The following is a 25,846-nucleotide window of genomic DNA, read 5'->3' as shown; positions in this document are numbered from 1 at the left end:
ACTGTGATCGATTTAAAAGTTGAAGATAGTATGTTGATTTTGGAGGCTTAACATAAGGGTGATGGGTTGTAGTACAGGTACTGTACATGATTTGTCATGTTTTTTGCAGGTTTCAAAGGTAAAAAATCACCCATATATTCCCTGTGTGGATATATTGTATATAATATCTGCCATGTTCGAACAAAAGTTAAGTTCTTGAATGATTAATTTTATTAAATGTACACATCAAAGTGCATTTTGTAAAAGCATAACATAAAATAAGAAGTAAAGATATGGATTTGTCTTGCACTTTTATTATAACAGTTGTTATGGATTTTTAAAATGAATACTAAACCTCACTAAAAAATATTTTACATTTTGTTCCCCAAGCAGAAGTGCAAATTCTTGAACATTGTATATTATTATTATTATATTATTTTGGAGTGTTTGATGACAGAATAAATGAAAATGATAATACTGTTACAAATATCACATTAGCCTAAAAACACGTTTAATACACACAATAGCTGTAGCATAGTGGCATCTTGTCAGAACTCAGAAGCTAAGCAAGGCTGGTTCTTAATAATGGGATGGGAGAAGAACTACAGTGGGTTGCTGTAGCAGATGGTAGTGATCCCTGAATGTCTCTCTTCCCTCTAGATCAGAGGTATCAAACCAGTGCCTCATTATGGTTACTGGGGTTACTGTACAGGAGGCAGCATCCCTTTGATTGCATGTTAGTTAAACCAATTTCCTGGCTGCTTGGACAGCAAAGATCACTTGGCACTCTAGGTTAATTCTACTCTTATTTTATGACTACATTTACTTATAATCTGACCCTCCTGGAGTGCCCCATTCACTCAATTGATGAAGCGATGTTTTTTCTCCAGTGGATCTGCTGTATAGTGGGGCACATAATGACTGCTGCTTGTCACCTAGATGAATGGTGCTGCACTTCATGGGTGCAGATGAATAACATGGGTCTAACCCCATATGTAAGGCACTTTGGGATTCTTGGGAGTATTATTATATTGGTACCTGGAAGGTAATTCAGCAATGGCTGGAAAAATATGTTAGCTATTACAGTACATTAGTTGTATAAGCCTTCCAGTCTATTAAACTCCTGTGTGATTGATTTGACATTTAGCAAATTACATACTATGAAAACCTCTATTTTAAATCATATGTTATTGTGCAACAGTACTTAATGATTCTGACCTCAGATGAATTTTTGGCAATGTATTTGAGAACTGCTGTTTTGAAGAAAAGGGTATCTGTATTAACAAGGCTATCGGAGGAGTTTGGATGAAGAGTACTTTAAATTAAATGAGTGAAGTTTGTTGCTCGAGTCTTATTCACATTGTCTCGCGCTGTCTTTGGTCTTGCAGCTGTCAGCCTTGCAACAGAACACCTTGATCCGGAAAGTAAAAAGAACCTTACCCAGCCCGCCTCCTGAGGAAGCCCACCTTCCCGTTGTCACTCTTCCTCTTCCTCAGATGTATGCACCTACCATGCCTCAAAAGGCCGGACCAAGGCCAGTGCAGGCCAACAAGGCTAGCCTGCTGAAGGACATCACCCATGAGCTGAAGGTGGTGGAGCAAGAGTCCACCAAGTTGCGCAAACAGCAGGCTGAGCTGGAGGAGGAGGAGAAGGAGATTGATGCCAAGCTTCGCTATCTGGAGCTGGGCATCACCCAAAGGAAGGAGACCTTGCTAAAGGAGAGGGAAAGGAGAGAGCTGGCCTACATGAGGTGCATGGGAGATACCCGTGACTACATGTCGGACAGTGAGCTGAACAACATGCGAATTGCGACAACCTATGAAGGCAATGGGATGTTGACAAGACCAAGCACAGCTCCCTTAAACCAGTTCAATGAGTTGACCACAGCACAGTATCCTCCCACCACCTCTTTTGTCACCTATCAGTACCCACAAACCCAGACAGCACCGCAGGCAACCACCACCTATCAACAAACTGGTTTCCAGCCCCCACAGTACCCACCTGTCACCAATGCCCAACCTCAGCCAAATACGTTTCAGACCCACCACCCTCCTCCACCCTACCAGACACAGGGCACATTCCAACCTCATAACTACACCCCAAACCAACCCTATCAGCCAGACCTGGGAGTGCAGAACCACCCAGGATTTCAGCCTCCTCCTGCTCCCTACCAAACACAGGCCACATACCCAAGTCAAACATCCTACCAGCCTGGCCAGAACATACCTTTCCAACCGCAGGCTGAGATCCTTACTGTTCACCAAAAGCCACGGCAGACCTCCCTGGCTGATCTGGAGCAGAAAATGCCCACCAACTACGAGGTCATCAGCCATCCCACAGTCGTGGTGACTTCCGCCGGTCAAGAGATGACCTACACCCCCACAACTGTGACCAACAACTATGGGCAGTACAAACCTCCTGAGACCACTCTGTCCGACCGCATTAATACTGCGGAGAGTCCCACATCTGCCTACTCTTCCGAAGGCCTCTACACCAACCTGGAGCAGAACATCCCCCGCAATTACGTCATGATTGATGACATCAGCGAGCTCATGAAAGAGAACGTGGGGACTTCCTCGGACATGCAGAAGGCTGACATTCACGGCCACCCAACGAATGGGCGGTACGGGAAGGACCGGTGTGACACGGGTGAGAATGGGAGCTCCGCGAGAGTGAGCTCCTACTCCAGGGCCGAGGAGGAATCCGAAGAAGACCTATATGACCACCACGGGAGGAGTAAGAACAGCAGCAGCTACCATCAGCGAGGTGGAGACAGTCATAGCAGAATGGGCAGCAGCAGTAGCGGGGGTGGAGGATCCTCCTATTACTACGATGATTACAAGCACTCATCGCGATCATCAGACAAGCACGGTTCCAGCATGGGAATCCAGAAGCATTCGTCCAAGAATCTGGCTCCAGCCGTTGTGTCCTCCAAGCGCAGCAAGCACAGGAAGCAGAGCATGGAGCAGAAGATATCTAAGTTCTCCCCTATTGAAGAGGCAAAAGACGTGGAGTCGGACATGGCCTCTTACACCATCACTACATCCTCTGGTGGTAGCTGCAACGTCATGACGAGGGCCAAGAAGCTACAGGATGAAATCACCTACGGCTTGAAGAAGAACGTCTATGATCAGCAGAAGTATTACGGCATGTCCAGCCGCGAAGCCTTGGAAGAGGATGACCACATTTACAGCACTGGAAGGTCTAGGTCCACCGGCTACGGCATGGACAAAATCTCTTCCAGAGACTCGGGCAACCATAGGAGCAAGTCCTATGAGAGAGACACCATGGAGCGATCCCAGAGGGGCAGCCACAGCCGTGGCCGGCCGTCCATGCGCTCCCAGCACTCCGAAGAGGAGAGCCCGCTCAGCCCCTTGGGGAAGCCCATGGGTGTTGGGCGAGGTTCTGGAGTGCCTGAGCCACCTGACAGCCGCAATCAGTTTGGCTCCAGTCATTCCCTACCTGACGTGCAGGATCATATGAAGGACATTCCCAGAAGCCATGCCTACAAACCCGATGATGCTTACATCATAGATGATATGCATTGTGCTGTATCTGACAGTGAAGGTAAATGGTGCTGAATGCCAAACGCTATCCACCTTATCCCCGCCTGAGAGAAAGTGCATGCCAAAATTGCATCATGAAGCAACCAACCACTGTGTCTGAACTGACTGTTAAAGTGTCTGCTATACCCAAGGCTGAACCAGCATGTGCCTGTATTTGTAAATGTTTTTTTTTTTCCACCTCTGAAGCATGTAATGACCTGGATCTTTTTTTTCCTGGAAATATTTTTTGTAAGTGTTTGTGTTGGGTGATGTGCTGTGTTGTCTCGTGGAATTTCTGTTCTTTCCAGTTCTGTTTCCTTCCTTCGATTTGCTCTTCGTGTTTATTAACGTGCTACGTGTGCCCGAAGGATTTGCGTTTTTTTTTGCATGTTGTAAAGGTCGGCGTGTTTATTGTCCCTGCATGGCTGCAGCCTGCTCGCCTTTCTCCCTGACGGATATGGAGATTGACCGTGATCTGTGTTTGGTTTTCAAAGCCTATCATTTGGGGCAGGAGGAAACGGACTGGTTTGAGAAACCGCGGGAACTGCGCTCTGAGAGATCGAGGCATTACAGCAGCGGCGGCGGCGGCGGCGGTGGCCATTCGTCCTCCCAGAGACGGAACCACGTGAAGCACACGTACCACGACTACGACGAGCCGCCGGACGAGGACTTGTGGCAGCAGGACGACTACTCTCACCCGCGGCATTCCTCCTCCTCGTCCCGGGAGCACAGGCACCACGGCAGCAACTCGGGCAGGCACTCGTCCTCGTCTCGGCACTCCTCGGAGGAGGCGAGGTCCTCCAGGTCGTCCAAAGGCCACCCCAAGGAGTCCTCCGTGCGCCACGAATCCAGGCAGGCGGCGGCCTCGTCCTCCCAGAAGAGGAGCCAGCCCGCGGATTCGAGATCCTTGCAGGGCTACCACTCCTCCGATTACTCCCGCCAGCCCTCCAGCCACCACCACGGCTCCTCGGAGGGCCAGAGGGTGCAGAAGCAGCCCCCGTCGTCCCACCATCAGCAGCCCCAGCAGCAGCAGCAGCAGCCGCAGCAGCCACAGTCGTCGAGGAAGCAGGACCACCAGGCCGCGTCCTCCAGGCAGCCGCCGTCAAGCCAGCCGCAGCCCTCCTCCAGGCAGCCGCAGGCAGGAAGGCTGCCCGCATCCCAGCAGCAGCAGCAGCAGCAGCAGGAGGGTCTCCAGCAGCAAGGGCAGCAAGGGCAGCAGGGACCGCAGGCTCGCAGCCAGCAGCAGCAGGGGCAGGGGCAGGGGCAGGCGCAGGCGTCAGCAGTGAGGCAACCGCAGATGCAGCAGCAGCAGCCTGCTCAGCAACAGCCAGCACAAGCACAGCAGCAACAGGCTAAGCCAGGCCAGGCTCAGCCTCAGGCTCAGGTTCAGGCCCAAGCCCAGGCCCAAGCCCCAGCCCCGGCCCAGGCCCAGGCCCGTCCACCACAAGCAGGCCTCCAGCCAGCCGCAGCGGTAAGAGTAGAATTTTTTTGTTGAGAAAGTATTTTATTGTGCGGTGCTTTAGTCAATACCTGAGAGGTTGGAAGGACAGAGGCAGTGGTAGAAAAAGACCTTTCAGGTAAGCGCCTCCTTGGTCAGGACTTTTAAGCAGCAGCCTTTTTGCAATTTTAAATTGGAGAGAGTGAGAGGATTTACTAAGCTGTTTGAGTCCTACCACAATAGTCTTCTAGGACTGCAATTGCAAGTTTGGGCTTTTGAAAGGATGAACTATTATTTTTTTTTTGTTTGAGCCACTGTGAACACTCACAAAAATGGATGCTAAAATAGTTTCTGCCAGATGCTTTTATTAAGCAGTGACAAAGTCATGTAAATACAGGGTAACATGTGTGATAACTGTGGAGAAAGCCAGCTTTAGGCAAACTTATGATTGAATTTTTACCAAGTTGATAATACGAGAAATGCAAATTCTAATGTCTAGTCAGGGGCTGATGCACTCTTCTCCACCCCTGTTGCAGTCTATTGCATTAGCCCGACTGAAGACATCATTAAAATTCACTAATTTGTAGCAGTCAGCTTAATAGTACCTGAAGGATTTGATGAGTTTTGACAAATTATGGTGTTTAAATTGAGCGGAGCGATTTCATTAGAGTTCCTTTTTGTTTTGCTGGCTCATAGCTATTAATTTCTTGTCAGTTCCATATTCTTTCCACATGTCACTGGCAGTGTTAATAGCAAATTTGCTTCAAGGCTGGGTACAAATCCCCTACAAACAACAGTCATCCTGTTCCCTATTGATTGCTTTTGCGTTATCGTTGTACCTCAGCTGATTATTAGGCTACTGAAAAAGCTGCTATTATAGCATAATATACTGGAACCCTGACACTGTCAGCAGGCGGCATATTCTTGGGTTTTAATAATAAAGTCAGAGATTGTGATCAATTATTTTGCTCACATTGCTGTTTGTCTTTGGTTACGGACAGCGAGAACTAATCATATTTCCTCTAGTAATTTCCTCCTTTCTTTACTGTCTTTTTTTTTTGTTTTTTTTGCAGGCAAAGACAAATTTGGCTGATGCTGCCAAGCCGGGTGTGAAGCCAGCCGCACAGCCTGCTAAAGCACCACAGGGTCCTACAACGGCGATAGGTGAGTAAACCATCTTTCCTAAGATCCGTCATTCTTTCCACAGTCTCTGCCTGTGTTGCTAAATAACGGAGGTGGTGAGAAGAATATGTATTTATATACACCACTGCATGGACAGCAAGGTGGCGTGGGGATTTACGCCCTTCTGAAGATCACCTGCAGATGGTTCATGGGGTTCAGCAGAGAAATGGGACATGAGCTTCTTAGGGGCACTGCAGCCTCACAGCTCTGTCCCAGGGGTCCCGGGTTTAGTTCCAGACTTCTGGTTCTGTCTGCGTGGAGTTTGCAAGCTCTCCCCCTCTCCCCCTGTTTTGCGTGGGATTTCATCAGATGTTTCTGAGATTTATGGGTAACTTTTAATTGGCTACTAATTGCCTGAATCTGTAATTAGCTCACTGTCACTGTGGTTGAACACCCAGCCCCCCCCGCCCATGAGGAAGATGGCTGGTCCCCTGTATCCAGAAAGAAAGAGAGGTGCAGGGGTGTCCAGTCTTGGTCCTGGAGGGCCTGTGTGTCTGTGGGTTTTCATTCCAGCTGGTTACAGATTTAACTTGGCCAATTATACAGCTTCTCCTGGGGCATCTTGAAAGTGACCTTGAGTACCTGCAGACACAGTCTCTGCGGGACCTGGATGGGGCAGCCCTGCACTTGAAGAGGAGAGGAAAACTCCTAGTCGTAATATAAGAGCTGAGGACACAGAAAAGATGTCACGCCCCACAGTCTTCCTCACAAACTCCATTACATTCCTACCACCATTCCTAGCTGAAACCATGGCATTCTCACAGGCACCAGATTCCACAGAGTCTCACTCCTGGACCGATTATCCAACCACGTCCCTCTCCCTCACGCACCAAACCATGCTCACTCCTTTAGAGTTCTCTAGTGCGCGTTTTTGTCTCATTGCGTTTCCCTTTTTCGATCTCGTGTCTTGGATTTCGCCTTTCGGATTGTCTTCTCGGTTTGTCTCGGATCTATCTGGTTAGCTGATCTCTAGCTTCTGCTTTCGACCTTGCTTCTGGATTACGATCTTGGATTGTTTGCCTCTGCATCCCGCAGAATTCGCAGCTACACACAGGATCCCCGGAAAACTCCCTGCCGGTTCCCTGACAAAAGAATTACAGTCAGGTATCTTTAGAAAGCATTTGCAGTGTTTGTATAGGACGCCACTATCAGAACTATTCATTCTGTGCTTGACAACAGAGGTAAAGAAAAAGGATTTCCTAAACAATTGTCCTTGTCATCCTTTTAAAACTGGGGGATTATCCAAAAGATAGCTTTGAAAACAGCAAACTGCAAATATGGCGCAAAAAGAAAATCAACCAATAAGAGCAACTCTTTTAAACAAGATAATAGAATTACTGTTTTTATGTCTTCAGGGAAGTTTATCCACTATAGTACCATTTAAATTGAAATTAATTCCACATTGATAGCTTAACCGTTGAGTAAATCTTATAATCTCCTGGTTGATCTGACTGTTGGAGGATGATCATAATTATACTGCCATGCAACACTGTAGCGCTGTCATGGTATATTTTCTTAGCGCAGGATCCGCCAGCATGCCAGCTCAGAAATCATTTCAAACACTGGGTTGCAAGAACCGATGTTCTCAGTGGGTTAATATCGGTGCTATTGTTGTATCTCAGTAAACCTTGGAGAGCTCAGTGCATCACACACGGGAGTTTCTAAATTGCAGGGGGCTGCATTTTTTAATCCAAGCCTATTGGAGCAGAAGGCGTCAAGAGAGGGTTAACGATGTATCTGCAGTTCGCTCTGGTTGGGACCTTTCGCGGCGCGGAGGCAGAAGGCTGCCAGGGGCTCCTGTTTCCCCCCTGAACACCAGAGGGGATGAAAGCTTGATTATCTGACCTGCCCACGGAGAGCGGCGGCTGTGACACCGGCTGTGATTTGGGCTTTTCCTTCAGGTGCTAAAGCCGCCCCCAGGCCCGGAGGGGCAGGAGGGGCCGCAGCAGGGCAGGCTGCTGCTGACGGGGAGAGCGTCTTTTCCAAAATCCTACCGGGAGGGGCAGCGGAGCAGGCTGGCAAACTGGGAGAAGGTACCGTGTGCTTGTTTTGACAGGGGCCTCTGTGACCGCTGTGAACCAAGCGAGCTGCTTTCATCAGGGGACCCTGTTTCTATTGGTAGGAATAATCCGGGAATTCTCATCTGCATCTCGGTGCTGGGCTGTAGGGGAACGGTTTTGTTCATAGAAGCGGATTGCTTAAGCAAGGCATGAAATGGACGTTGAAATGAATCCAAAAGGTTACAAAGCCAAAGTCATTTCTTGTTTCAGTTTTGGCTAATGGAGCCGACTGATGGCATGCATACTCATGGAGCAAAGAGACAGCAGGAAACTCGTGCCTCACAGATGCAGTGTTGCTTTGCTCTTCCCTTCTTAAATATTTGTTTCCTTGGTTTAAACAGCTGTGTCGGCTTTCGGCAAGAAATTTACTTCATTCTGGTGAGCAGCGAAGTAGAGGGTAAGTAGCTCTCACTTTTATTAAGAAGAGTGATTTCTCATTTTGCGAGAGACATAAGGCAAAGAGGTGGACAAAAAAATCCTTTTGCCAGATACAAGCAAATTAGTCACACAAAGGAAGCCTGATATAAATTGCTGTTTTCAATTGCCTTATCTGTCTGTTGACTGCACTATTATTTTGTCAATCATTTTTTTGTGAACAAATTATAATCTGTGTTTTCCCTCTTGGCTAACTGCTTGATAAGACCTCTTGTTCAGGGGTTGTACAGTAATGATCTCTCCAAGGTCTCTATCCACCTGACACGTTTTCCAGGTACGCTTTATCTTCACAATGTGTGTCTGAGCAGTGCTGGACATTTTATGAGAAGGCGCGTCGTGTTTATTTGAAACCCCAAGGCGAGTTCAAAGTGAACACATCAAACAGTCAACACATTTATGAGGTTTCATGAATTTAGCTGTGACATAAAATGGTTTGTGCCTTTCATAAACCTTTTGATTTTTTTCTTTTCAGCAGTTTTTAAATTTATTTTAACTAAGTGTTGTTTGAAAACCCTTGATCGGCATGAGTGTGAAGAATGCTTTGCTTCTGCTTTTCAGGGCTCCTGGAGTAGAAACGACGAAGAAAGAGTGAGGCTTTGTACTTGAAAAACCTATGAACACCCCCCTCGTGTAATTTATTGACAAGAGAGAATTGTGGACCTCTGAGTGCAGCAGTGAGTACAACTGTATTTCAACAGCTCAGTGGAAATTGCTTTGGCCTGAAGAGAAAGATCGTATGGATGACAAAAACAGAAAACGTGTTTGAGAGGCTACTTTGTATTGGTGGACCAGTAGGGGGTTCTCTTCTTTTTGGACCAGAATTTCTCCCACAGTAATATCTTGGTGTGGTGACTGAGGGATATTATATTGCAGAGGCACCAGCTTCCGGATCAGACATTAAACTGTTCTCTGACTATTAGGTATCCCCTGACTATGTTAAAGAGAGCAGGGATGTTCTGCCTGTGCTCCCATTTCTCCACCAGATCAGCTATGTTCTAGGGCTGCTGGTGCAGGAAATGGGTAATTTCCTTGAAAGGCAGTGAGCTGCGGTCCTTTGGGAAGAAGAGTGCTATAGAAATGCATACACATCACTGCTGTTTTGCAGAATGTTCAAAATTTGATGCATGCCTAATTTAATTGTCTAAGTGTTGTAGCAGTTCTCCAGCCATGGTGATATGAAGGAAAAATAAATTGTTTAATCCCTGATCTCAGAGACTAGGTGCCTAATCTATGGTCTCAGCAGAGAAAGCTGAGCTTCTTTACACAAAGGCTTGTGGGAGTCTGGAATGAGCTCCCCAGCCATGTTGTTCAAGCCAATACCTTGTCTTCTTTCAAGACATGATTAGGATGAAATCCTTGGTTCAGAATTGTTCTAGCAACCAAACAAGCTAGGTGAGCCAAAATGGCCTCATCTCATTTGTAACATTTCCCTTTTGTTCTTATATGTTTCCTTATATGAGATTTTGCTTTCAAGCAACTTCCATTATTCGGATCCATTGCATGGAAGCAATGGGGAAAAAGGATTGTAATGTAGTAATTATAAGAGAAGCAGGTTCATACGTACAGTACATTCTGAGGTTTACATGTTTTGCACATTCACCCTGCAGTCTAAAGCAGATGTGTCTTCTCTGTGTCCCCCGATCACAGCACATGGCAGGCACATCAGGCAATTATTTGCCCATGCTTGAATCCAGCATCAGGATTGATGTTGAAGTAGATTGTTAGGGATAAGTGTCGAGCAACATTAAACTTCAGCCTTCTGGAGGAGAAGGAGAAGGTGTTCATCCACTGTAGTGCAGCAGTGTGCCAGCCGACGGCCACTGACCGCTGTGTGCCATCCTGTGGCAGGAGGAGGAGAGCTGTTGCTACAATGCAGATGGAAACCTCCAAAGAATCTGTAGAAAAAAAAATGAAAGGAAAGCAGGTCCAAATGTAAATCATTACTGTTTTGGAATGCTTGTAATAATGAAAACCAAAATAGCAATATTTGTTATATACAGTATCAGACCACATCACAACCTCAGCTTGAGACGTCCTCAGTAGAAGAATGGAATGGAATGGGGTGCAGAAAATATTCCAAGGCCATTCTTGTTGCTGGCCTGATATTTGGTGGGGGTCCCTCCTCACTCTGTGACCAGTGAGTGTAAGTGTATAAAAAGCCAGGCTGACCTCAGTGATTTCTGCACTGCTCTTTGCTTCACCCAGGCATCCAGGATTGGGATCATGGGTACCTGGCAAGCACTGGAGGTCCTAAGCGTGCACACATGATGGAGGAGAGACTGTTATTGCTTCCTCAGGCAGGAGGTAAGAGGGTGGGGAGCAGGGATATTTCTGCATCTGCATCGCAAAGACTTTGCAGCTTCCAGTTTACAGGCCGAAAGCCTGGAGGGGAGAATGGATGCTCCAGCCAAAACCACTCCTCCCAGTTGCTACCTAGTGTTTGAAGAGCAACACGAAAGATTATTACCACTGTGCTCGTCTCTGTGGGAGAAAGGTCTGCAGTCACAGAACATGCTAAACGTTTATTTTTTAATGACAGGGATTTAGAATCACTTAGAAATGATAAAATGTTAGATTCACATGTTGTCACTGTAAAAAGGCATCGTCCTTCGGATGAGCCGTAAAACTGAGGTCCTGACTCTCTGTGGTCGTTAAAAATTCCCAGGGCGTTTCTCGTCCTGGCCAAATTTCCCGTTGGCCCTTACCAATCAGGGCCTCCTAATAATCCCTGTCTCTGAACTGGCTTCATCACTCCTCCCCACTGATCGCTGGTGTGTGGTGAGCGTTCTGGCGCACTATGGCTGCCGTCGCATCATCCAGGTGGGGCTGCACACTGGTGGTGGTGGAGGGGATCCCCATTACCTGTAAAGTGCTTTGAGTGGAGTGTCCAGAAAAGTTCTATATCAGAGTAAGCAGTTATTATTAATATTATGATTTTTTCATAACATGTTCCATCTGCAGAAATCACTAAAATCCTATATATTGTAGTATTTTATTAATTTTATTTGAATTGCGACAAACTGCTTGTTTTCCCCTTCTTTTCAGCCTTGCCCTTGAGCTCAGTAAACACGAGAACATGGAGCATTTCAATCTGAATCTCAGTGCGAACCTTGGGTTCTGACAGGGCACGAGGCGAAGCTCATTTCTGCTTCATCTCAGTATTTTGTTGCCTGTTCGGTCTCTTAAAAATATAGATTTTTGATACAGTTCCAGGGTCACGTAACACCGTGGGGAAAGAAGAAGCATCATTAAATGAGGCAGTTTCACCTATCTCCCCCCCCCCCCTACTGTTTGCAGGAAGTAGACTATTGATCTCCTGGTCACCTATGTGACGCGCTGTGAAACGAAATAGCAGGGAATCAATTTTGAGAAACAAATTTAGCCATTTTCAGAGGAGGTTGTCACAGTAAGGGATGTGCAATAGCTTCAATAGGCATGTTAAAATAAAGAGGCCTAAAAGACAGATTTAAATACAGACAAGAATCTCATGCTGCTCAAAGTTGCATTGACTTGCATATAATTTATGATTGTAGGTCTTGGGCTAGATAGAACTGGTAATTATTTGCCATTGGTTGATCCCTGTGTTAGCCAAATACACAGACACATGTCTTCAGTCAGTGTTGCATCTTTATTGACCAGAAGAACGCTGGATGTTAAAGAATCTGTAATTAAAGTGGTCATTTTTTTCCTTCATGAGAATGACCGCACCGAGAAGGAAGATATTTGCAAAAGGGATATTTTTAATATCCTCCCAGAATGTCAGCTGCAATCTTTTGTTAGTCCCACTGTGAAATTAGGAGCAAGCAGAAGTTAAATCCACGTTGAAAACAGTTTGGTTTGTGGGTTCTTCATAGAATGAAGATGTGCATGCATTCAAATAAAATGAAGCCGTCCACCTCACAGGTTAGGAAAACAGTTTATGTGTTTGTTTCTAAATAAAATGTAGGGGAAAGCTTCAGGCCTGTGAAGATTAAGTAACTGGAATAACTGTTCTACAGCAAGGGGATTAAAACTGTTTTATAATGCTTAGACTTCAGAGAATCTGCAGTGAAAGCCCACAAAGATAACTAAGGCGGTAAGGTTGTGTAGCCCTGCTGTGAAGTAAATAGACATAGTTTAAGAGACACAACGGGGTGTTTAATTATGTGATTATACTTCTATAATGAGACCCATGCAGAAGGATATTGATGTAATGCTTTAATATATATATGCTGCTTGCACGATGTGAGAGGAAAACGACTGTAGCTCTATCTTCATGAAAAAAAAAACTTCCATTCCGCATAAATTCTGAAATAACGGGAAGAGGTTAAAGCCAGACAACCTAATAGCTGTAGCTAATCAAACAAAATTGCGGCTAAAGTCCCTGTGATTTTCATGTTCCTGCTCTAGGAACGTCTATCCCCACTGGACTCTGTCTAATACACTGATATTGGCTGCCGGTTAATTGCACATCAGCAGCTGTGGATGGGATCAGTTTACAAAAAAGGCCCATTAAAAACAGTTATATAATCCCCTAATTAATTCTGCTTCAATGAAGCGATCCAATTTAAGTAAAATAATACAATAGGTGAATGACACATTTATTTTAATTTCAGATTATATTATTACAATTTAGTGCATCCAGTGTAAGCACTTTGCTATGATCTTCTTTTTTTCCCAGTTATTTCTTTTTAAGTTTCTACTACCCCACGGGGAAAGAAAAGTACTGCCTTCCCATTCAAAATATATTAAATTCTTTTTTTTTCGCATAAAAGAAATTTGATTTCGGCATCGTGAATATGACAAACCACAGACATTACCACTTATTCTTCAAGCAGAGCATTTTCTGTTAAAAGAACTAGCATCCTTTGGTCAAGGTGGGGTAATTGCAATAAATGTAAATGATGAAAAATGATAAAAAATCAAAATGACTGACTCTGTGAGTTTGTAAGACAGTTCTGCCTCCTGTAGTATTGTGATCGGATGAAGAGATAATGAATAGTCATAATGTATACAGTATGTGACTATGGATTTGCTTTAGTGCTTGTTTTGGCAGCAGTGTGCTTGCTTTAGTAGCATATACTGTACTTAAATTGAAACGATACAGATTAGATGGGCATGGCCTCTACACAAGGATGACATGCAAGTTTGTTAGGGCTGTGGGAGTCTGGAAGCTCGCTACCCAGGCACGCTTTTGAGGCTCATACCCTGGCTTCTTTCAGGAAGTGGCTGGACGATATTCTTGGATCAGTTATCCACCAGCTATCAATGGACTGAATGGCCTCCTTTTTGTTTGCAACCATTCTTGTTGTTGTTTTTTTCCATAAATACAAGATGTCCTTCTCAACAGGCCTTTTAAAATACTGAAGTAAACAACAGATACTGTACCTCTCTGGTTAACAGCTAGAAATGGATGGCCACTAGTGAAACACGTGATCAGCACAAGGATTGTGCTACCTATACAGAGAGAATCCCAGATTCTTATCACGGATTTCCAAAATGCAAGAGATGCATTTCCATGTAGATTTGGTGTTACAACCTATGCATTTATACCCACCAGAGACCGATATTGCAAGAGATCTAATTGAGGGCAAAAAGAAAATTAATTTTTTTGGAATAATACGATAAAACTGAAAGCATTTGCAGATTTTCAAAGCTTACCTGGGCTGAGATTCCACTTGTGTTTGTTATCATTGTTTGTGTTACAAGGACATCGGTCACAAGTTTAGTAGATGCTGCTCATTCATTAGGCTGTTTAAAGGTGGTCGTGTTGCCCAGCTGTAGCTACTCATGCAAGCTGTCCTCTTTCAAGGTTAAAGCCAGTGGAGCAGGGATAGAAAGTACTGTGGCTGGGGGGTATCCTGTTTCAGGGACAATTAAAGGTGATGGGAGATCCTCACCTGGGAGATGGGGTTAATATGCCAATTTGATACTATTGTCTTTGCATGCTTGAAAAACTTTTCCAGCTGAGTGGTATAATGTGGTTAAAAAAAAATACTGTGGAACTGTTCTTTTACAACATCGTGTTAAAATCACTTTAAGTGTGAAATCCTGAAGCACAGAAGCAAGCACACATTATCTGAAATGATCTAGATTCATGCTGGAGTCCCTTTCACTGGGTCTGATGTAAACACATCGAGACTGGCGTGAACACATCGATGAAACTGCTCTTTTTCAAGAATGGAGGTCTCTCCGGGGTCAGCGAAATGCTCCAGGTGTAGCTCTGTAAAGGAAACGAATGATGGTGTCCTCTAAGGCAGTGCCATGGAGCGCATTTCTGGCTTGCCAGCACTGTAAGCACTCCTTGGTTAAGATTTTGCACAACAGTCAGAAAGTAAGTAGGTAATTACTGTATATATTTACATATACACCACATGAAATATAGTACTTGGCATTGCTCTGTACATTCTGTAGTTCTGGAGTAAGGGGTTTTATATGAATGTTAGTAAATTTAATATGCCTCTAAATCAAGAGAAGTTGTTGAAATGCTCTAATTAAGACAATAATCAGTCCAGATAGACTCATTAAGAGCTGAATGGGAATGAAAACCTGGAACCTCACAGACTCCATTAAGACACTCTTCTCTGCCCTTAGACACGTTAGAACCGGCATACTCAGATCCTTTAAATAATGTTTGTCCTCCTTAATTCTGCAATCCTGTAACCGCCCTCTTGCCCTTGAGCAGCTGGAAGATCAGTAACACTTGCTGGTCTAACGGTGTAAAGATACAGTATGCCATATATATGATATATGATATACAGTATGATACAATATATGGTTTTCGATAGATATCAGACTGAAGCAGACGGTTTACAGTAGTATTTGCTTGCTGCGGTCAGTGACACGGATTGCGAGTCACTTGAAAAGCACCGAATTCCGCAGTATGTTTTAACACTTTAAGATGGGAGTGTGAAGAGATTGGTTTTGGTTGGAATGACTCGTTTCTGTCTCCGGTCATTCCTCTTGGTGCCATGTCAGTGTCTCGAGGTTTTGCGGAGCTTGTGTGAGTCTGTGGTACTGTAGCAGTGTGGATGTTGGCCTGTCCACCTCCGGGAAGCCAGGCTCTGGAAAGACGTTCCATTTGCTCCCAGTACCAAATTCAGCAGGTTGGAAAAGGCTAACGACACCTCTAAGGTACGCACAGGGTGCTTTGAGCTGCAGTGACCACACCTGCGATTTCAAAACGAGTTGTCTTCACTAGGATTTTGCAGCACGTTATCTGTGCAGTCCCAGGGGAAACACAGAAATGTGCAAGGCCAAAGAGCTATAAAGCAAAAAATCCTCTTTTGTCAGCAAAGTCCCTGTGACTGCCTTCCACCCCAGTGCTTTTATTTATGAACGTCCTGTTGAATTACCAAGGCATACATGCAAATTGATTCAAGCACCGCGCACGCACACCCACACAGTCCATTACATTATCACCCCTCCTACCATTCCCACCAAGTTAATTTGCCATGTTTGAAAGCCGGGAGAGTGTAAAAAGCTGAACCTCACCGTGAGACAGAGAGAAAAATTGCATATTATTAAAAATCAATGACTTTAAGCAATACTTTTACCTGCGGCTTAGTGGAATAGAGCTTTTTAGCAACAATGATCTCATGGGGATAGAAGCTTTAGCTTTGCTTTTAAACCCTTTAACTTGTTTTCAGCGTAGAGGTAAAAAAAAAACACTCGGCATTCTAGTGAACAGTGATCGTCTAGAAGTGATTATATAACACGAGTAGTTGTGGTCGTTGCCGTGATTTATTTTACACCTCTGCCCCCTAGTGGTCACGTTTTAACAAGCGTAAGTCCCGGGGTGCCGGTGTTTTCCCCCCATTCTTGACTGTGCATCTTGAAAAAAAAACCTTCTGAAAGACGATGTTTAAGATCCGCCTGCTTTGTCACATACGCAAAAGCAGAGAATGAGGTTAGAAACGCCAGAATTCATGTTTATTTTTTTTAAATGTTAAATGTTAAATGTCCTGAGAAGATGAGCAAATACTGTAAGTGTACTGTACGTGCGGAACAAAACACTGGTGGCAAATGTATTTTAGCTTGTAATGACCGGACCGAGGCTGACTCGCGTCCTGCTGCTGGCCCCTGACAACAGCAAGATTCCCACAAGCACCCAGGTTTCGCTTAAACCTTCAGTCCTTCAATCAGACTCCCGATCTCGTTCCCAGTCACACTAATCACCTCTCTGTTCAAGTCTGTTAAGGGTGCCGAGTCCCCCATCCATTCTGTCCATCCGAGATGAGACCGCCACTTACTCCTGTCAGGGGATGTGGCAACCTGGAATTTATCCACAGGGCGCAAAGCAAGAGTGCATCCTGGTGAGGACACCAGTTCTTCGCAGGACACCCACAGGGACGGTTTAGAGACGCCGGTTAATCTATACAGCATGTCTCTGGGAGACAGTTGGGAGATGGAAGGAAATGAGAGCTTTTAAAAAACGTTTTGATTTGACACTGATTTTACCCCCATGTTGTGACAGCTAATATATCATGTGTCGCTTGTGATCGCCGGCATTACTTAACCAAACATTTCTGACTTCTGTGTGCTTCCAATTTGCAAAATCTTACTAGGGTGATCGGACTTTCAGCCGATGACGAATCGCGCTCAGAATTAGCACGGACAGTACCTGGCTGTAAAACCGCGAAATCTGTCAGCTCTCGGATGGAAGGGGTTTGGCTTTAACTGCAGGGTGACGCTGCAGTAAATTTCTGTGTCGGTTTGTGTTGAGCTGGGTGGCTGTGACACGCTGGCAGCAGGCGATCAGACTGCCATGAGCAGGTTCAGCCCAGAGGGGACAGCCCCACCACAAACAAGACCCTTCCTGCAGCCCGTGGCAGGAATCTTTTGCATTTGTTTCATGTCTCACTGCAGGCACAGGAAAGGAAAATACAGTAAAAACCATAAAAGCAGCAGCAGCCTCTCCGTGAGATTTAGGTGTTGGATGTGTAAAAGGGTGCAACAGGTATAAAAATGCAGACTTCCAGTGGACAATGACATCTGCCTTCACAGACTAGGAACTGGGCCAGTCTTTCAGGTTGATTCACAAATACCCCACAGCTACGCATAATGGAACCAGATAAAGGAAATAAGATATTGAAGAAGGCTTCACAGACGAAACGTTGTGTTTTTCTCTCTTCTCTTTTCGGTATGGAGTAAGCCTATTACTTGTTCCTTTGCAGATATTGAAATAGACTGTAATAACGTACAGTAGTTTAATAGACGGTCAGATTAAGACGGGGAGCGGGGAGTTTGCAAAGCATAGTGGGTCAATCTCTGGACTCATAAGCAATGGTTGAGGGTTCAAGATCCCATTGCACTACTGACAATACAGAGAGCAGGGTGAGCTATGGTCCAGTAAGGCACTGCTCTAGTATGGACTCAGATTTGGTCACTCAAGTCTTTAATTAATACTCACAGTCAAATAATAACGAAGAATGAGTTAAATCATATTAGATTTCTTTCAGTTTTTTAATTGAGCTTTTAAAGGACTTTCATCATCTGGGCTGAAAGACTAGATTGCCGATCTGCTCTGTCTGAAGTCAATTTGATTTGACCGGCGAAACCAAAGATAATGTTTTTTTTTCGCAGAATGGGCTTTGAGAGAAGAACTTCTCGACTCGATTCTCAACCTTAGCCAGCACCGAGTGTGAGATGTGACAAGCTTTTCTTCAGTGGCCTGCTACTGGTTGGAGTGTAGCTTGCTTTGGTAAGTCTAACACAGCTATCAGTGAAAAGTATGTGACAGTTCTGACAAAAACACACATACAGTACACTTGACATATATTAAAGAATATAATGAAATACAGAGTACTGCAAATCAGTGTGCTGTTAAGGTGAAATTTGAATACTGTAGGTCTTCCAGGTGTACTTTGGTAAAGAATTAATTAAGTGCATTTTTGATTTTCAAAATACAGAAGAAGATGGGAGCCCACTTTGTGGAAAGCACATTTTTCTGGGTGCTTAACCATGTACAAAAAAACACATAGTACAGTAGGGTCTCGATATTTGTGAGCAGGGAACTATTCTTGCCAAGAAGTGGTGAGAGATCCAAGGATCACAGAAGTTATTTTCTCCTCTTTCGTTTTTTAAGGTCAAGGTGGGATAGTCAACCACAAAGTATTGACTTTGGCACGGTTGTGCTGTGCACTACTGTATGTCTGATTACTGCATCAGTTTATTAAACATCAGATCTCTCCTTGCAAAATGTATAACACAAGGTTCTTATATTTCATATATTTTTAAATATGTGTATTCAAAATGGCAGAATTGAAAAAAAAACAGAATTTACTACAAACTGCAGAAATACTCCTGATACGTCATACCTCTTTTTCAGGTGCCCCAGAGACTGCATGTACTGTAATCAGAATCCTCCAAAGCAGAAAAGCACGAGAGGCTTTTTATACATTTCTGACCAGGACCGTCATGGCTTATAACAAGACCTGGAGCACTGGACTCTCCTAGGCACCAGGGAGCTGTGACATTTTCAATGCACAGATTTGCAAGAGCGATCCTGGTGGCCCAACGCAGGAAGCTTGTCTTGGCTTCACTTCACTGTACTCTGGCTGGAGTTAATGGGGATCGAGAAAGGCAGACTGGAGCTTTGCACAATAGAAGAAAGTATCTGACTGCAGAAGGAAAGGAGGCAAGATTATTTCTGAGGGACTCCTGCATCCTGAGGAATACAAACATATATCTATTTCACTTATGTTTTTTTTTTTTACTGCTTTACCTCGCTGTGAGTTCTTACAGACTCCAGGGACTCCATCTGCCCAGGATCTATGATTCCAAACATTTGCACGCTCAGATGATGAACCCTGTTTCCGGGCCCACAATCTCCTCTTGTTCTGAACAAAAAAAGATAAAAGCTTCATAGGTTTTTCTCGTACTAACAGACCTTTTTTTTTAATTGGAGATGGAAGTGTCTGGGGGTGGAAAAGAGATTAAACAACAGCAACAAAAAATCTTTCTATTGTATGCTCTGTTTTTTTCTTAACATTCCAGTGTGTAATGACCTTTTTTTTTTGAATGCAGACTTGTATTTTTGCAATGTGTCCTGAAGTGTAAAGTGGATTTCGGATGTGGAATGCATGCAGAAAATCAGAGAACTTTATATCTAGGACCTAACACTGTTCATTATCTGAAGCAAGGAGGCCATAAGACATTTAAAAAAAAAAGGAAAAAGGTTCTATAAGATTATAAATCAGATTGGAAGAAGGAGATGACACTGAATCTGGCCACACCATCCAAGACTTTCTGTATGGAAGGATGTTAAAGTGCAGTGTGGCTGGGTTGTCTTTTAGCCATTACAGAGCCATCCCAAAGCTCTGGGTTGTCAGCGTTTCGGACTTTTATTTCCTTTGTTACTTCTCGTGTTTGCCTGGTTTTCTTTCACGGAAAAGAAAGAAACAGCCTTAATCATTGCAGTTTTGTTTTTTATTTGCATACCTCACAGTCTTTTTTTTAAAAAACAAAATCCATACAATCTTGACAATTTATTTTGTTTGTACACTGTTTACTGTTTACTGTATGTACATATTTACAGATAAAACACAGGCTGTAATATTTATTTTTGCTTATGTTTTTTTTTCTGTTTTGGTTACATCGTCTTATTGTTTTATCATCATTATTATTTATTTTTTAAAAAGCAATAGTGTGCAGAAGATAGTAAAGAGCACAATCTTGTGTTTTAAGTCTAGGGCCTGGAATGTTCACCTCCAATGTTTACTCTGAACTGTGCAATGTACTAATCTGTACTCAACAGGTACGCTCTGTGTGATGTCATTCCATGGTCTGTCTGGATGCACTGCAACACAAAAGAGAGGTACCAGATTAGACATGCAAATCTTTTTAGGATTAGCTCTTGTTCCTTTACATTATTAGTAGCCATCTTCCACAAGATTGTAGTAGGCATCCGCACTCTTTATGTTCTTAAAAGTCAGACTTTCCATTGGCCTAGAGAGAGCTATCATCTTGGAGTACCTAGTGCAGCAGCAGGGATTTTCTACTGGATATGCACCCCTCCCACTTCATTTCATCCCCACCACAGGACTTTGGTCAAGCGAAATATCGAAAGGAATCGATTTCGGAATTTAATCCAATAGATTTTCGCTCCAAGTAAGGGGCGCACAAAGTCCTGTGAGCAAAACATTCACACAGCTAGCTGAGATATCCAATTTCCATTCAAAATCTGGCCAAAGCAGAAGGATCCTAGAAGACTTTTTTTTTCTCTCTTATGCACACAATTGAGTCCAAATGCGAAGTCGGAGTTGAGCACAAACCGCAGTACTTACAGACTCCCAAAACATCTGATCTCGATTAGTTCAGGGAGGAAACAGAGACTAACCTGAAATTTCATTTGCTTGCTGAGACACGTTCAGTAAACCTCTCAGGTCAGTTTGCTCCTGCTGTTGTGTTGTAGATCCGCTGTTCCAGTTACCCTTGCTGCAGTTTCACGATCTGGGCATGCTGCAGCCGGTACCATTGCCACTGAGTATTTTATTTCTGTTCGTGTGCTTCCTTTCATCCAAAACGACAAGCAGACAAAGGGTGGTCAAAAGCAATTTCCATTTCCAACGTTCTATGCAATGATTCATATTTGAAAAGAAAAAAATGTTAATATTTAATACCACTATCAATGTTATGTTTAAGATTACGACGAAAATCGTGTTTCTGAGGAAAAACAAACTGGATAGACTCGTTTGTATTTAGCTACTTGTACGTATAGAATTTAATTATTGAATTTGTTTTTTTTTTATTTTAGTGGCATGTTCGAGCCCCTCACTCCCCTCTGTGGGACCCATTGCCAAAGGGTTCACTGTTAGTCTCTCATTTAGGTCTGTCATCTTGTAGCTTTGCGCATGGGTTGCTAGATCAGATTTGTTGTGCTCAGGTTTCATGTCTGCAGGGTGAATAGTGTTCTCCACTACAGGGCTGCCTGTCTATGCACTTGTTATTTAATAAAACCAAAACAACATCCACAGATGAATTCTCCACACTGAGAACTCCCTGCCTCAGAGAAAGGACAAACAGTAGATCTGACAGATCCTTTTATCAACGCGTACCAAAGCAGCTGACCTCACAGGCCTCTCCTGATGGCAGAGCCCCAGATAGATCAGAACTCCGCGGCAGTTCAGTGGAGCTTCGTGAAACATTTTTTTTCATTAAACGAAACATCTGTAACAAAGAAAAAGATGATCCACCTCTGAGTCAGGACATTCTCTTGAAATTCCATGCTTTTGTGCTCTCGTACAAAAACAGATAAAAGATTGTGACTTTAGATATACAGGAAAAATTTTACTTCTTTGTAGCCTGAAAGATTTGCCTCATTTTTGTAGCCCTAGTTTAATTCATCTGCCTGATACCCTTTTACCTTGGTGTAGGCCACACACTATTTTATGTTGTCTGATGCCAAAAAAGAAATGTTAATACTCTCAGCTGCATGTTGCACCTTCTTGTGAAGTTTTCCTCACGGTCAAAAGCAGACCTAACTCAAACCAGTGCAAAATAATTTTATAGCAGTAGAACTTCTTACGAAGGGATGTTGGTGCATTTCAACATTGCAGCCAGATCAGGCCATTCACAAGCATGTCCGGGTTTAGCTACAGTGTGTTTTCTGGATGGTATTTCCAACAGTGATTCGAACAACAGCATTTGTTGCCCATCATCCTACTTGCTTATACAGTAGCCTTTAATGTCCAAAGTCCAAGGAAAGGAATAGCTTGGTTATGTGATATGGCTCATGGAGTAGGCAGAGCAAGGCCTGTGGAATCTTAAGAAGCTTGCTTAAATTAAGGAAGTAGCAGAGGAGATGTCATTAATTAAGCCAGTAATGCTTAATTTTGTATTATTTATTAAACAGTTGCTTGTTCAATTAAAGTTTAACAATGCCTTCTATCTTTAATGTTTAACAAACAACAGGATTCATAGGACGGCAACAGAAATAATAACACTGCTCAAAGAAAATAACACAATTACCCTTTTATACTTCCTACACAGTGTCAGAAGAAAAGGGTTCTGCAAAAGCTGGCTTTAAGATTACTTGAATAATAAGTCATCTGGGTTAAAGAAGGGGGAAAGCTATTTCATATTGTTTACACTGTCTGATTGTAAATGGCATTCATTTTATTTAATGGAACTTCTGCATAATTTATCACTAATTTAATATGCAATTGCATCAGAATGAATGTTAATTTATACATGCAAAATAAAGCATTACCATTAAGTTTGTATTCATTAAGCTCCTCGTTCCTAATATTATCTTAGCACCCATTCTCCTAGACGGGGTTGAGCCATAACAGACAAATTAAATCATTTCTGCTTGTCTTTCCTTAAGATCTTTTTTCCTCACATTGCCTTTGTGCTGTAGTAAAATGTACTGTTTCAGCACGTTTGAATTGTGTTAAAACTGTGAACTATTATATAAACATTAAAGCTATTGCCTCTATAAAGACAAAAAAGACAGGAACAAATTAAAACTATCGTTAATGAGTTTTAGCAATTTTAGAGATGAATTTCAATATTTATCTTGCTGCATTTCTTTTTAGGTAATTCCAAATATTTTGGCATTAATGCCACAGTACAGTAGGATGATTGTGAAGTGATTTATATTGACAAGTTACTTAGTTGTTCATGAGATGTAATGAAAACTGTTCTTGGTACAGTATCTCTGGAATCATCATTGTTATTAATATTGTTATGGATTAGATACATTTGAGTTTAAATCTAGAATGACCCACCATTTTAATCTTATTCTTAGCAAAGGTTTGTATAATAAAAACACAAGCTATATTAAAAGAAAAAAATGAACAGATGCACATATCCATCTAAACATGTTACCTATATCATAAGTAAAGAGCTGGTTTTATAGTAATCTATTTATGATCATTGTGATTATTTTTAATTATTATTCAATAGGGCATCTGCATGAATCACAGTTAATCTACTGTAAAAAATCCCTTAGTTAAAGCAAAACAACCTATGCACACCAGATATTCCCAAACTGCTAAACTAACTGCTGACACCTTTGGAAACTTACCGAGTTATCTTTACTATTTCACAGAATGGTTTATGTGAGATCACCTGAATTAAAGAAATATCTGTACAGAGTGACACAAAATCACATTTTCTCATTATAATCCTCACGAATAGCTTAATATAGATGTATGGAATGTTATTTCCTCATTATTTCCATCTTATTGAATGCTACTGCATAATCATTCACCACGAATGTCTACAAAAAAACTAACTATGCAAGCTTCCATTGCTTTTTACTTAAATGTAATGAGAATGCTACAAAACAGAAAAAAAGTCATATTAAGAATGAGTAGGCTATCTTGTCAACAAGTAGGAAATAAATGTTAAATAATGTTGTATAACCTATGGAAAACAAAAGCAAAAATTCACATGTCAATAATACAGGAAATACGGTTTAAATCTATACTATAGTGTTTTTAATACTGCTTTAGAAAAATCCAAAATTTGAGAATCATGTAGAGTTTTTTTAATCTGAGTATGTACAGTATAGTTCCATAGTTGACACCAGTAACTTGTAGTTACAGTGTAATAATACGACTGTTACATGTTGCTATAGAAAGTAGTACTGATTAATGAAAAGGAATAGTTCCAGAAGCATCGGATTGTTCTATTTTAATACCATATTGCTCAGATTACCCTTATATGATTAATGTTACTTTAAAAAAATAATCAATTTGACATCTATTGATGTTTGTTACAAATGAGGATATTGGAAAAAAAACAATCTCAAGCTCTTATTAACATCAAAGTGCTCCTATTAGATTCACGTGTAACTACAGTATTCTGTCTGTATCCACATTTTTCATGTAGTCGGTATACTGGTATAATTCAATTGAGAATTAATCTGTAACATATGCTAAAGATAGTATTGCATATTTAAGATATATCAACACTGGATTTGGGGTAAGATTCTGAAAACAAATGATTCAGTAGAAATTAAACTTTCAGTGGAGTTTGGCATTGTCCTTTTGGCTCAGGAAAGCACATTCAAAAACAGTTTGAACTGCAACAGAATATGAGGGTTTGATGTATAACAAGCAAAGGGCTTTTTCTCAAATGGAGGATGGAGAGATGTATTACCAATAGATCAGTAAAGCCTTATTTGCTCTGCCAGTGTTCCCAATTCCAGTAAGGCGGTAACACTTGGGATATTCCTATCCAGGGTCTCCAGCAGTGTCTTTAAACATCATGTGTTTTTTTTTTCAGTATAGCACTCTGGTCTTTTATTCACGGCAATGAAACAAATCCATTTTGCTTTTCATCACCCGTGTACTAGCTTTGACATGCCACTGACAGGGTGATGGTCCTGTTTGCCGAGACATGCTACAGGACCATCATCGGAGTGTCAGATCATCTGTGTGGCCGGTGTTTAAAGTTAATGAATTCAGAACCCTTAGAAAAGACCATGGCAACCTACCCCCTGTCACAAACACATTGCCTGCACACGTTTAGGCAGGGGAAACCATTATTTTTTTATTTTCTCCCCATTTAATAACAAGTGCATGACCTAAAGCAGCCACAGGCACATTTCCCCCATTTTGGAAAATAACTGGCAATCATTTTCACTGTAAATAACGGCAATGACAATACAGGTCTTGTACAGCGTGTAAATGGATCACTAACGTGGGACGTTTTGTGCGTCCCTTGCTAGCCAACCTGCCAATTTGTGCTTTTGTGTATAAAAAACATAAAGCATTTGTGTATGTGGCTGGTTCATATCGACTGTTGAAAACAAAAGAACTTGTATTCAGAAACATACTGGTCTGTGTAGAGTTTCTTTATATGTTGTGTTTGTATAATGAGAATACTTCCTTAACAAAGTTATCCTGGCTTCCATGTATTTTTTTGGGGGGAGGACTTGGGGGGTGGATGTGGATCTGTAAAAAAACTATAAAAAATGAAACAAAATAAACAAAGTTACATTCACTGTTGTAAGTGCAATGAGCTGAACATCATGTATCCATTGTAAACTCTTGTGTATGTTTCAATGTATTCCTGTAAACAGTTGTAGTTAAATTTGGTGCATCATGTCATGTAATGTGATTAATGAGATAATGACTCTACAATACATTTCCAGCAGGAAAAAAATAAAGAAAAAATGAAACCTATCGATTGCTTCAGAAATAACTTTTTTTTGTAAGCAGGAAACTGCTTGAAGAAGAAACTGCGTTTCTTCCTATTGCTAATCGATGCAGTGA

At 42.6% G+C, this 25,846-nt stretch overlaps 1 protein-coding gene and 1 non-coding gene across 3 annotated transcripts in view; both read left to right on the top strand.

The window, feature by feature from the left end:
• Positions 1-25,750, top strand: part of bsna (bassoon presynaptic cytomatrix protein a) — a 165,129-nt gene extending 139,379 nt beyond the window's left edge. For both annotated transcript variants that reach the window (XM_069189520.1, XM_015348064.2), the window contains 9 exons: positions 1,368-3,546; positions 4,019-4,995; positions 6,036-6,126; positions 8,046-8,177; positions 8,546-8,601; positions 9,198-9,313; positions 10,845-10,943; positions 18,204-18,321; positions 18,949-25,750. In XM_069189520.1, the coding sequence (XP_069045621.1) occupies positions 1,368-3,546; positions 4,019-4,995; positions 6,036-6,126; positions 8,046-8,177; positions 8,546-8,586 (3,420 nt within the window). In that variant the 3' untranslated portion in view covers positions 8,587-8,601; positions 9,198-9,313; positions 10,845-10,943; positions 18,204-18,321; positions 18,949-25,750. The remainder of the gene's footprint in view (positions 1-1,367; positions 3,547-4,018; positions 4,996-6,035; positions 6,127-8,045; positions 8,178-8,545; positions 8,602-9,197; positions 9,314-10,844; positions 10,944-18,203; positions 18,322-18,948) is intronic.
• LOC138238483 (U6 spliceosomal RNA) lies at positions 13,683-13,788 on the top strand. Its single transcript, XR_011189534.1, has one exon. It is a non-coding gene; the product is annotated as a U6 spliceosomal RNA (small nuclear RNA).
• Positions 25,751-25,846: the final 96 nt, after the last annotated feature.

This window comes from Lepisosteus oculatus, chromosome 4 (assembly GCF_040954835.1).
Source record: "Lepisosteus oculatus isolate fLepOcu1 chromosome 4, fLepOcu1.hap2, whole genome shotgun sequence".
Lineage (NCBI taxonomy): Eukaryota > Metazoa > Chordata > Actinopteri > Semionotiformes > Lepisosteidae > Lepisosteus > Lepisosteus oculatus.
This window is presented reverse-complemented; position numbering and strand designations above follow the sequence as displayed.